The sequence below is a fragment of the Castor canadensis genome, chromosome 4, assembly GCF_047511655.1.
Source record: "Castor canadensis chromosome 4, mCasCan1.hap1v2, whole genome shotgun sequence".
Lineage (NCBI taxonomy): Eukaryota > Metazoa > Chordata > Mammalia > Rodentia > Castoridae > Castor > Castor canadensis.
This window is the reverse complement of record NC_133389.1, coordinates 56373106-56386742: the sequence shown is the minus strand read 5'-3', so window position 1 is coordinate 56386742 and position 13637 is coordinate 56373106. Positions and strand designations below refer to the sequence as shown.

General features: G+C 36.4%; 1 protein-coding gene across 5 annotated transcripts in view; it reads left to right on the top strand.

Annotated features, from left to right (window-relative positions):
* Positions 1–13637, top strand: part of Mettl4 (methyltransferase 4, N6-adenosine) — a 39896-nt gene that overhangs the window by 5889 nt on the left and 20370 nt on the right. For all 5 annotated transcript variants that reach the window (XM_074070215.1, XM_074070214.1, XM_074070216.1 and 2 more), the window contains exon 3: positions 97–159. In XM_074070215.1, coding sequence (XP_073926316.1) covers positions 97–159 — 63 coding nt within the window. The remainder of the gene's footprint in view (positions 1–96; positions 160–13637) is intronic.

Sequence of the window (13637 nt, the reverse complement as noted above, 5' to 3'; positions counted from 1 at the left end):
TATAGAAAATATGATAAAGAAAACATATTAAAATATTTTAAAATGTGAATGTTTTGATAGATGGCAGCATAACCTTTTCTCTAATTTACTCTTTAGAAGCGTAAAAGATGTGTTGTTTTCAATCAAGGAGAATTGGATGCTATGGAATATCATACAAAGGTAGGTGTAAAATGTTCTTTAGTGGCATTGGAAGATTAATGTGAAGTAGTATAAAATAAATGGACCACATAAATAAGGATGTTTATTCAAATAAAGCATCATTTTGATCAGTTACAATTTAATAGTAATTTACTGTTAACTTTAATAATGAACAGGTTAAACCAATTTCTTTTCTCTCTCTCTCTCTTTCTCTCTCTCTCTTTTTTTTTGTTGCTGGAAAATCAAACTGAGGAACTTGCACACGCCAGTCAAGCCCTCTACCATTGAGCTGTATCCCTAACCCTTTAAACCAGTTTTTATTTACACTTCATATGCTTCTGTTAGTTTAAATATTTGACATAAGTAAACTTGTGTTGCGTTGGTTACACATAAGAGCTTTTAGAAATTACAAAGCTGGGACTGAGGATGTAGCTTAGTAGTAGAGTGCTTTCCTGACATGCTTGAGGCCCCAGTTTTGACATCCAGCACCACACACACACACTCACAAAAACTTATAAAAGCCCATTGTCTGTAAGTGAGATACTATACTAAGGTAGTGATAGAAGAAAGCATGAGTAATGTGAAGGTATATTTCTAGAACTTAGAATGAGATTCAGGAGCTAAGGAAATGGGGTATGACAAATATATATTAAGGTAAACTCTGTGGAGTACCTTTGATGGAAATGGAAAAGCTGGGGCTGGGATTTGATGTGGGAGGGAATCATAATTTCAGTTGTGGACATGTTGAATTGATGGTAGAACCCTGGAGTTCTCTCTTTCTTTTTGGAGATAGTGCCTCTGTGTTGCCAATGCTGGCCTCAAACTCCTGAGCTCAGAGATCCTTCTGCTTCATTTTCCCAAACAGGTGGGATTATAGTCACATGTGGCATTTTTCTTTTTTAAAATTGCAGGTTTTTTTTTTTTTTTTGTACTGGGGTTTGAACTTAGGGCTTCGTGCTTGCTAGGCAGGCTCTCTACCATGTGGGCCACTCTGCCAGCCCCTCTCTTTAAAAATTATGATGGAATGCATATATCATAAGTTTTCCATTTAAATCATTTTTAGGTGACAATTCTGTGGCATTAAGTACATTCCCAATGTTTGGCCGTCATCACCACTGTCTATCTCAAATGGCACTCCTATGAAAAAATCAGGGTATGATAGGTAAAAAAAGATCAATAATTTTACTTTAAGGTATTAAAATCAGAGAATGGAATTTCTTGAACTTATATGTATTCATTGCTAAATACTTATGACTATTACTGATTAATATCATTTATGAAACATTTGTGTGCTGCAGAATGGAATCATATTCTTTTTTGCAGTACTGGGTGTTGAACTCAGGCCAGTACTCTTCAACTTGAGCCATGCTACTACCCTTGGAATCAAACTCTTTTTTTTTTTTTTTTTCAGCAAGTGACTTTTTAGAAAAAAACATATTATTATTATTATTGTACTGGGGGTACATTGTGACATTTACAAAAGTACTTATAATATATCTTAGTTGAATTCACCCCCTCCGTCATTCTCCTTTATTCCCCTCCCCATTCTTAGAATAGCAGGTTTCATTTTTCCATCTTCATACATGAGTACATATTATTTCTACCATATGCACCCTCCTACACCTTTCCTTGTGTCCTACAAGTAATATGGCAGAATATTTGCTAAATCAAATTTAGAGCCCTTTTTTAGCTTCAGTAAGCAAGTTTGGATGAGCTATATTTTGCCATTGTATTGTCAATTTCATAGAAATTAGAATATGGCTATAGTGTAGCTTTTGGAAATAACTATTAAAAGGGTTTTATGACAATTATTAATAGCTGTGTAGGTGACTTTGAGGAACTTACTAAGAAAGAGTCAAGACTAGAATTTGCCTTATCATTGTCTTCACTGAACCTATTTATGTCCTTCCCTTCCTATCTAGTTCATGTATTCATTTGCACATTTATCCTTTTACACCTTAATTAAATAAAAAATAAATAAATTAATTAATCAATTCATTTTACTTACAAATACTCACTGAATGCCAGCTTTATACTGTTCGCCTTTGAATTTCATTAGAGGATAAGGTATAGATACAGTCTTTATGATTTTCTGTAAGAACACATTTCCTAAACTAAACTACTATTTGATGTAAAAAGCACAATCATAAGAGGGTTCTAGGACACTGTGTGGCACATAGGATGGACTCCATCCCAGACTTGAGGGTGGGATATGTAGGAAAGCTTTATGGAGGCAACAAATTTGTTTAAACTGAGTTCTTACAATGGGCATAATCATAGAAGCTGATGAAGAGTGTTGTAGGATTAGAGAATAAAGTATTTGCTAGCATTCATAAGTAAGATAGCATAAGGTTTAGTGAAAGAACTGGAATCAGTTCAGCTTGGCTGGACTGTGGAATATGAAGGAGTGGCTGGAGATGAAACTGGGGAGGCTGGAATTAGCAGATCATGTAACTCCATCTTAAGATGTTTAGACTTAGTTTTAAGGGTTGTAAGATGCTTTTGAAGACAGATAACAATTAGATTTGCTTTTATTTAGTTTATTTAATATTTTATCTTTGGTAGATAATAAAACTTAAAATATTCAGAAAATGTACAGTGAAAAATATTTCTCTAATCTCCATTCCTCAGCCACCTGCTTCCTCCTCCCAGTGTGTCTGTTCAGTTCTGTTGTACATAGGTAAAAGATTAGGTACATACCAGCACACTCAGCCTCCCAAATGCTGAAATTCTAGGCTTATGCCCCCCAGTTCTGGCTTCATCCTGTTTTTCATAACTGCTACATTATTTTACATTCCCATCAATAGTGCACAGGATTCTCATTTTTCCACATGCTCACCAATACTAATTTTCTTTTCTTTCTTTTTTTTTTTTTGGTGGCACTGGGGTTTGAACTCAGGGCCTCATCTTGTTAGGCAGGCACTCTACTACTTGAGCCATACCCCCAGCCTTTTTTTTTTGTTTTGTTTTAGTTATTTTTTGAATAGGGTCTCACATTTATGCCCAGGCTGGCCTGGATTTCGATCCTATTTATTCTTCCTTCATAGCTGGGATGATAGGTGCATGCCACCATGCCTAGTTTTTATTGGTGGAGATGGGGGTCTTGTGAAATTTTTGTCTGGACTGGCCTTGAACTGTGATCTCCCAATCTGTCTCCTGAGTAGCTAGGGCTATAGGCATGAGCCACAGATCCACCATAATTGTAAAGCTTATAGTGCTCTCTTTCAGTGGAGTCAAGGACAACTGTTTTTTTTTATTTTTTAATTTTTTCATTTTTCTTTTATTATTCATATGTGCATACAAGGCTTGGTTCATTTCTCCCCCCTGCCCCCACCCCCTCCCTTACCACCCACTCCGCCCCCTCCCTCTCCCCCCCCCTCAATACCCAGCAGAAACTATTTTGCCCTTATTTCTAACAACTGTTTTTTTTAAACAAAACAAAACAAAACTTTGGTAATAGGGATTGAACTCAGGGCCTTCTCACTAAACACTCATTATTTCCTTCCTTCCTCCTTCCCTTCCTTCTTTCCTTTCCTCCTTCCTTTCTTTTTTAAATTTTATACCTTTTATTCATATGTTCATATGTGCATACAATGTTTGGGTCATTTCTCTCCCCTTACCCCTCCCCTGCCTTTCCCCCCACCCACCCCCTCGCTTCCAGGCAGAAACTGTTTTGCCTCTATCTCTAATTTTGTTGAAGAGAGAGTATAAACAATAATAAGAAGGACCAAGGGTTTTTGCTAGTTGAGATAAGGATAGCTATACAGGGAGATTCCTTGCATTGCTTTCATGTACATGTGTGTTACATTTTAAGTTGATTCATCTCTAACTGACCTTTTCTCTAGTTCTTGGTCCCCTTCTCTTATTGGCCTCTGTCGTTTTAAAGTTTCTGCATTAGTTCCTTTGCATTGAGGACATCAAATGCTATCATGTTTCTTTGGGTGTCTTACCTATCCTCATACCTCCCTTGTGTGCCCTCGCCTTATCATGTGACCAAAGTCCAATCCCCTTGCTGTATTTGCCCTTGATCTAAAGTCCGCATATGAGGGAGAACGTACAATTTTTGGTCTTTTGAGCCTGGCTAACCTTGCTCACAATGACGTTCTCCTGTTCCATCCATTTACTTGCGAATGATAAAATTTCATTCTTCTTCATGGCTGAGTAGAATTCCATTGTATACACATACCACATTTTCTTAATCCATTCGTCAGTAGTGGGGCATCTTGGCTGTTTCCATAACTTGGCTATTATGAGTAGTGCTGCAATAAACATGGGTGTGCAAGTGCCTCTGGAGTAACCTGTGTCACATTCCATTTGGTATATCCCAAGGAGTGGTATTGCTGGATCATATGGCAGATCTATGTTTAGATTTTTAAGAAGCCTCCAAATTTTTTTTCCAGAGTGGTTGTACTAGTTTTCATTCCCACCAGGAGTGTACAAGAGTTTCTTTTTCCCCACATCCTTGCCAGCACCTGTTGTTGGTGGTGTTTCTAATGATGGCTATTCTAACAGGGGTGAGGTGGAATCTTAGTGTGGTTTTAATTTGCATTTCCTTTATGGCTAGAAATGGTGAGCATTTTTTCATGTGTTTTTTTGCCATTTGAATTTCTTGTTTTGAGACAGTTCTGTTTAGTTCACTTGCCCATTTCTTTATTGGTTCATTAATTTTGGGAGAGTTTAGTTTTTTGAGTTCCCTGTATATTCTGGTTATTAGTCCTTTGTCTGATGTGTAGCTGGCAAATATTTTCTCCCACTCTGTGGGTGGTCTCTTCAGTTTAGAGATCATTTTTGTTGAGCAGAAGCTTTTTAGTTTTATGAAGTCCCATTTGTTTATACTTTCTCTTAGTTGCTGAGCTGCTGTGGTTCTATTGAGGAAGTCCTTGCCTATATCTATTACTTTGAACGTATTCCCTACTGTTTGCTGTACCAACTTTAGAGTTTGGGGTCTGATATTAAGGTCTTTGATCCATTTTGAGTTAATACTAGTATAGGGTGATAAATATGGATCTAATTTCAGTTTTTTGCAGGCAGATAATCGCTTTTCCCAGCAACATTTGTTGAAGAGGCTTTATTTTCTCCATTGTACATTTTTAGCACCTTTGTCAAAAATAAGTTGGGTATAGTTGTGTGGATTCATATCTGGGTCCTCTGTTCTGTTCCACTGGTCTTCATATCTGTTTTTGTGCCAGTACCATGCTGTTTTTATTAATATTGCTTTGTAATATAGTTTGAAGTCAGGTATTGTGATACCTCTAGCATTGTTCCTTTTGCTGAGTATTGCCTTGGCTATTCGTGGCTTCTTGTGTTTCCACATAAATTTAACAGTAGATTTATCAATCTCTTTGATGAATGTCATTGGGATTTTGATGGGAATTGCTTTAAACATGTAGATTGCTTTTGGTAGTATAGCCAGTTTTATTATGTTGATTCTACCAATCCATGAGCATGGGAGATCTCTCTATCTTCTATAGTCTTCCTCAGTCTCTTTCTTCAGGGGTTTATAGTTCTCCTTGTAGAGGTCATTCACATCCTTTGTTAAGTTTACTCCTAGGTATTTGATTTTTTTTGAGGCTATTGTAAATGGAATTGTTTTCATATATTCTTTCTCAGTTTGCTCATTATTAGTGTATAAAAATGCTAATGATTTTTCTATGTTGATTTTATACCCTGATACCTTGCTATAGCTATTGATGGTGTCTAGGAGCTTTTGAGTAGAGTTTTTTGGGTCTTTAAGGTATATGATTGTATCATCTGCAAATAGGGATATTTTGACAGTTTCTTTACCTATTTGTATTCCTTTTATTCCTTCTTCTTGCCTAATTGCTCTGGCTAGGAATTCCAGTACTATGTTGAATAGGAGTGGAGATAGTGGGCATCCTTGTCTCATTCCTGATTTTAGAGGGAATGGTTTCAGTTTTTCACTGTTAAGTATAATGCTGGCTGTAGGTCTGTCATACATAGCTTTTAATGTTGAGGTAATTTCCTTCAATTCCTAGTTTTCTTAGAGCTTTTATCATGAAGTGGCATTGGATCTTGTCGAAGGCTTTTTCTGCATCTATTGAGATGATCAGGTGGTTTTTGGCTTTGCTTTATTAATGTGCTGTATTGCATTTATTGATTTGCATATGTTGAACCACCCCTACATTCCTGGAGTGAAGCTGACTTGGTTCTTGTGAATGATCTTTCTGATGTGTTACTGAATTTGGTTTGCCATTATTTTATTGAGGATTTTTGCATTGATATTCATTAAGGAGATTGGCCTATAGTTCTCCTTTTTGGAGGTGTCTTTGCCTGGTTTTGGGATAAGTGTAATACTGGCTTCATAAAATGAGTTAGGCAATTTCCTTCCCTTTCTATTTCCTGGAACAGTTTCAGGAGAGTTGGTATTAGTTCTTCTTTAAATGTCTGATAGAATTCAGTAGAGAATCCATCAGGTCCTGGACTTTTCTTTTTTGGGAGCCTCTTGATTACTGCTTCAATTTCATTTTGTGTTATAGATCTATTCAGGTGATTAATGTCCTCTTGGTTCAATTTTGGATGATCATAAGTATCTAGAAATCTGTCCATTTCTTCAAGATTTTCAAATTTATTAGAATATAGGTTCTCAAAGTAGTCTCTGATGATTTCCTGGATTTCCATGGTGTTTGTTGCTATCTCCCCTTTTGCTTTTCTGATTTTACTGATTTGGCTTTTTTCTCTCCTCATTTTAGTTAGGTTTGCCAGGTGTCTGTCGATCTTATTTTTTCAAAGAAGCAATTTTTTGTTTCATTAATTCTTTGTATGGTTTTTTTTGCTTCTATTTCATTGATTTCAGCTCTTATTTTTATTATTTCTCTTCTTCTGTTTGTTTTGGGATTTGCTTGTTCTTGTTTTTCTAGTTGTTTGAGATGTAGCATTAGGTCATTGATTGGAGCTCTTTCTGTCTTTTTAATATATGCACTCATGGCCATAAACTTTCCTCTCAGGACAGCCTTTGCTGTGTCCCATAGGTTCCGGTAGGTCATGTTTTCATTTTCATTAACTTCCAGGAACCTTTTAATTTCCCCTTTTATTTCATTGATGACCCATTGATCATTGAGCCATGTGTTGTTCAGTTTCCAACTGTTTGCATGTTTTTTGTCTTTATTTTTGTTGTTGAGTTCTAGTTTTAATGCATTGTGATCAGATAGAATGCATGGGATTATTTCTATTTTCTTATATTTCCTGAGGCTTGCTTTGTTCCCTAGGATATGATCAATTTTGGAGAAGGTTCCATGGGCTGCTGAGAACAATGTATATTGTACAGAAGTTGAATGAAATATTCTGTAGACATTGGCTAGGTCCATTTGCTCTCTGGTATGATTTAGATCTAGGATTTCTTTATTGATTTTTTTTTGTTTGGATGACCTATCTATTGGTGATGGGGGATAGTAAAGTCTCCTACTACCCCTGTGTTGGTTTCAGAGTATGTTTGATGAGATTGGGTGCATATAGGTTGATAATTGTTATTTCCTTTTGGTGTATTTCCTCTTTTATTAGTATGGAATGTCCTTCTTTATCTCGTTTGACCAATGTAAGTTTGAAATCTACTTTGTCCAAGATAAGTATTGCTACTCTTGCCTGTTTTTGGGGACCATTGGCTTGGTAAATCTTCTTTTAGCCTTTCACCCTAAGTGTATGCTTGTTTCTATCGATGAGATGGGTCTCCTGTAAGCAACAAATTATTGGATCTTCCTTTTTAATCCAGTTTGCCAAATGGTGTCTTTTGATGGGGAAATTAAGTTCATTAACATTCAGTGTTAGTGCTGATAGGTATGTGGTGATTCCTGTCATTTAGTTGTCTTAGTTGTTTGGGGTTTGATTGTGTGCAGCTAAATCGATGTTACTCTCTTCTTTCTTGCCTTTTCTTCTCCTGTGGATTGGTACTGCCTGTCCTTTCATGGTTTTGTTGGCTTTTACTTTCTGTGTGCAGAATTCCTTGAAGAATCTTTTGTAGTGGTGGCTTGGTAGTCATATATTGTTTTAGTTTCTGCTTATCATGGAAGACTTTTATTGCTCCATCCATTTTGAATGGTAGTTTTGCTGGGTAGAGTATCCTAGGATTGAAGTTATTTTCATTCGGTGCTGTGATTTTGATGGGTTTACCTTTGTATGTTATTTGTTTTTTCTCTCTTACAGCCTTCAATATTCTTTTTCTATACTCTGTGCTTATTGTTTTAATGATAGTATGATGTGGGGTAGTTCTATTTTGGTCAAGTCTGTTTGGTGTCCTGGAGGCTTCCTGTACCTGAATGGGCATAGTTTTCTCTAGATTTGGGAAATTTTCTGTTATTATTTTGTTGAATATATTATGAATTCCTTTTGCTTGCACCTCTTCTCCTTCTTCAATGCACATGATTCTTAGGTTTGGTCTTTTGATGGAGTTGGTGAATTCTTGTATATTCCTTTCACAGGTCTTGAATCGTCTAGCTAGTAGTTCTTCAGTTTTTCCTTTAAATACCATTTCATCTTCGAGTTCTGAGATTCTTTCTTTTGCTTGTTCTAGTCTGCTGAAGTGGCCTTCCATTTTACTTTGCATTTCTCTTTTGTTCTTTTTTCTGAGGTTTTCCATATCAGACTTACTTCCTCTTTAATATTGTCAATTTTTGTCCTGAGTTCATTTATCTCTCTATTTATGGTGTTCTTTGTTTCACTTTAGTGTTTAGTCAGTACTTCTATAGTTTCTTTTATTTGTTCTTGTGCGTTCTCATATTCTATATTTTTGTTGTCTTGGAATTTCTTGAGTGTCTCCTGTACATTTTGGTTAACCATATCCAGTATCATCTCTATGAAATTCTCATTGATTACTTGTAGGATTTCTTCTTTCAGAATGTTCTTGTGGGCTTCATTGGGTTCTTTGGCATAGATTATCTTTGTTTTGTTGGAGTCTGGATCTGGGTATCTGTTTTCTTCATTTTCCTCTGGTTTCTGTACCAGTTTATTATTGGGGGAAAATGGTTTCCATCCTTTTTCCATCTTCCCATCATTCCACTTGGTGCTGTTAGTGTCCCTGTACTGTTTGTAATTTAGTATTATCTAGCTTGTAATAATAAAAATAATGATATCTGTTGGTCTGCGTCTTCCAAGCAGGTTAGGAGCTGACATCTGGCGGCACGGGAGCCCTCCTGGTTTCTCCGTATATCCTGGTATGGGGAAGCTATGTGCGGGCTGAGGGATTGGGGGTGTTGGAGTTTTGCCTGTTCTTGTTGGTTTTTCCTGCCACATGTGTCTCCAGCATCTCAGCAAGATTTTTACTTTATGGAGCTCACACTATCTGCTTCTTCCCTCTAGTCGCCATCTTCGAACCCTTCCTTCCTTTCTTTTTATTTAATTTTTTCCTATGCTGGGGATTAAACCCAGGGACTTACATATGCTAGGCAAGCATGCTATCACTAAACTACGTCTCTAACACCTCTTTCTTTTTTTTGGTATTGGCCACCATAATGGGTATGAGTCGTATCTTATTATGGCTATGATTTGCGTTTCTCTATGATTGAACATCTTCTTATGTGCTTATTGGCCATGTGTGTATTTTTTTTGGAGTAATGTCTATTCTTGTCCTTTGCTCATTTTAAAATTGAGGTTTTTAAAAATTTAATTTAACTTATTTTTTTTGGTGGGACCAGGGCTTGAATTCAGTGCTTCATGCTTGCAGAGAAGGTACTCTATCACTTGAGCCACATCTCCAGTCCATTTTGCCCAGGATATTTTGCAGATCTGGTCTCCTGAGGTATTGGCCTGGGCTGGCCTCAAACTGTGATCCTCCTGATCTTAGGTTCCTAAGTAGCTAGGATTACAGGAATGAGTCACTGGCACCTGGTGGTTTTTATTTGTTAATTACTGATTTTTAGAAGTTTTAGGTTTCAGTCCCTTATCAGATATATACTTTTTAAGTATTCAAAGAGCTAGCTTTTAATTTAGTTTATTTTCTTTGCTATCTTTTTTGTCAAGTTCTGTTTTTTTCTTAAACTTTTTTTTTTGTTTACTTTGCTCTGTCCCACGAACTTCTAAAAGTGGAAACATAAATCAATGAATTTAAACCTTTTTTTCTTTTGTAACTTAAGCAGTTAAAGCCTTAAGTTTCCCTCTAATCACCAATTGTAATCCACGTTTTCATTTCATTTTTACTCAATGAAAAATATTTTCTAATTTCCCTTATTTCATCTTTGATCTGTATGAATTATTTAGAAGTGTTTATTTTCATTTCCATTTGGAGTTTATCTTAGTATCTTCTTGTTCTTGATCTCTAATTTAAATTCACTGGAGTATAAGAATATATTCTAATGATTTCTGTCCTTTAAAATTCATTGAACCTGTTTCATTGCCGAGCACATGAATTATTTTTTTGATTGTGTGCTCTTGAAAATTACATATATTCTATAGTTGCTGTGTACAGTTTTCTATGAATTTCAATTAGATGAAATTGTCTGATAGTGTTCAAAACTTCTATATCTTTAGAGGTTTTTGTATTAAGTGATCTGTTAATTGCTGGGTAGATTTTTTTTAGATGGGTTTAGAATAATGTTTATGGGTGATAGTTCTTTTATACTAAGGGAAGATCATTTGATTATGAAATGCCCTTGTTTAGAAATGTGAAGAGTTTAAGATTTAACTGTATTTGAAAGTTAACAAGTTAGCTTGCCACAATTTCATGGATGCTGGTAGAAGACACGAAATTCCTACATGAAGACAACAGCTTTTATTGCTCCTGGTATGGCAAGAAGTGTGTGCTTCATGTTGACCCATGCCCCTTGTTTTCCCCCATCCTGCAGGAGTGATGCCACGCCACCTAGCTGGGTGCTGTGCATGCAGTAGTTGTTTGATTCATAACTAAGGAGTCCAAGCTTAAGGAATCCCAGTCTTTAAGTGCTTGCAAGCAAATCTGTCCAGCTTTTTGCTCTACATGGAGACTTATTTTTTAAAGTTTATCAAGCCATTGGAAGGGAGACTTTATTAACCTGGACAGCATGCAAATTTGCCTTCTGCCTTGGAGGGAGACATTGCTCCGTATTTCATTCTATACAAATAACTTTGGAAATTTCTTCTGGAACAAAAGTTGTCAGTGCCTTTGTCCAGACACCAGACAGAGAGCCATAATGAATTGCCTCCCTTTGAATCATGAGGTTTTACAGTCCAAGTGTGAAAACAGACTCCATTGTTGCCTTTATGGGGACACCAAATAGTTTTTCCTTAATCCTTTCGAGTGCTCCTTTTCCCAGACTCTGTTAAGTTCCTTCACACTCACCTGTTCTGATAAGTACTTTGGTGAATTTCTCTAGTGTGAATACATTCATATCTTCAGAATTCTCTCTGTGGAGGTTTTTTGTTGTTGGTGGTTTTTCTTTGTGCATTTATTTTTATTTTTTGGTGGCACTAGGGTTTGAACTCAGGCCTTGTGCTTGGTTGGCAGGCATTTACACTGAGCCACGCCTCCAGCCCAGTCCTGTGAATTCTTTCTTTCTTTCTTTTCTTTTCTTTCTTTCTTTCTTTCTTTCTTTCTTTCTTTCTTTCTTTCTTTCTTTCTTTCTTTCTTTCTTTCTTTCTTTCTTTCTTTCTCTCTCTCTCTCTCTCTCTCTCTCTCTCTCTCTCTCTCTCTCTCTCTCTCTCTCTTCTTTCTTTTCTTTTTTTGTGATACTGGGATTTAAGCTCTGGGCCTTGCACTTGCTAGGAAGTTCTATGAACTCTATTTTTTTTTTTTTTTTGGTGGGGCGAGGTTTGAACTCAGGGCCTTATACTTGCTAGGCAGGGCCTTTACCATTTGAGCCACTCTGCCAGCCCAAACATGCAACTTTATTTGTTTAGTTTTTTGGTGGTATTGGGGTTTGCTCTGAATTCTTAACTGTGCTTTTAATTCTGTCTCAACTCAGGGATTCTTCCAGACTCTTTGCAAATTCTTTCTTCCAATAGCTTGGAAAACTCTCCAGGCTGTCAACCAGGCAATTAAAGGGCTCACATATAATTTCTTTCCATCTCTCAGGGTCATTGTCCTTCATTCTAAATCTTAGATACTATTGTTATTGATTCTTTTTGGAATTTTAGTTGCTTTGAAAATTTTCCTGTTACTATTGATTTTTAGTAATTTGATTATAATGTTCCTTAGTGCAGTTTTTTTTCTCCTTTTCTTCCTCCTGTTCCTTTCCTATTCTTTGTGTTCACCTTATTGGATCTGTGAATTCGTATTGTCATCAAATTTGGAAAAGTTTGGCCATTATCTTCTCATGTACTTTTTCTGTCCTCTTCATTTTTGACATTTGTTATAATGTCTTTAATTGAGTAATCTTTTTTTCTTCAATGTCTAATCTGCTTTTAGTGCAACCCAGTGCATTTTTCATTTTGTGCATTATAGTTTTCATCTCTAGAAGGTCGAGATATTCTTTTTTTTATTTATAGCTCCATGTCTCTTCTTCACATACTTACTTTTTGTCTCTTTTTTTCTAATTTTTAAAATTCTATTATTGATCAAATCCAGGGCCTCATACTGTTAGACAAGCACTCTACCACTGAACTACAGCCTCTGCATTGTTTTTCTTTTATGGTGTTGGGGTTTAAACCCAGGTCCTTGCCTATGTGAGGCAAGCACACTGTATTGCTGGACTATGTCCCCAGCCTACCTCTGCAGTTTTGAATGTGTCAATATGGTATAATAATATTATGTTAATATTAATGTCATTTTCTATTTTTCCCTAATTTTTTAAACAGAGTGCCAGTAAACCTGTCCATCATCTGTCATTCCTTTGTTTCTATTGAATGAATTTTCTCCCTTACAATATATATTTCCTGCTTGTTTACATTCCTGATTATTTCTAATTTATTTTAAGAAATTTTGATTTTAGTTTTCTGTGTATTGAATATTTTCATGTTTTTATAAGTATTCCCAAACTTTGTTCTCAGTTACTTTGAATCTGATCCTTTTGGAATTTTCTGTAATCTTAATTTAGTTAGGACCAGACCAGATTTAGGTCTATAGCCATTTTTTTCCCCACTACTGAGGCAATACCTTTTTGAGTAGTCTACCTGATGCCATTTTGACCACTACAAGGAAGGCTTAATTACCCATCTCTGTGAACTCTGGGGATTGTTCCTGCTGATCCTTTCATTTGGTCTTTGACTTTGGGTAGTTTCATCCCATCCCTATGCTGATCACATCTCAGCTGGAGACTTAAGAAGACTCTTTGCAGCTCCTTGCAATCTTGGCTTTTTCCTCTCTAGCAACCTGCCATTACATTTTAGCTACCTTAGCCTTTGTACATTCTCAGCTCCTCTACTGAGAGAGACTTGTATTCTTGTATAGGTCTACTTCCCTATGCTGTTTGTCTAGGAACTTTTTTTTTTTTTAAATTTTATTATTCATATGTGCATACAAGGCTTGGGTCATTTCTCCCCCCTGCCCCCACCCCCTCCCTTACCACCCACTCCGCCCCCTCCCTCTGCCCCCACCCCCTCAATACCCAGCAGAAACTATTTTGCCCTTATTTCTAATT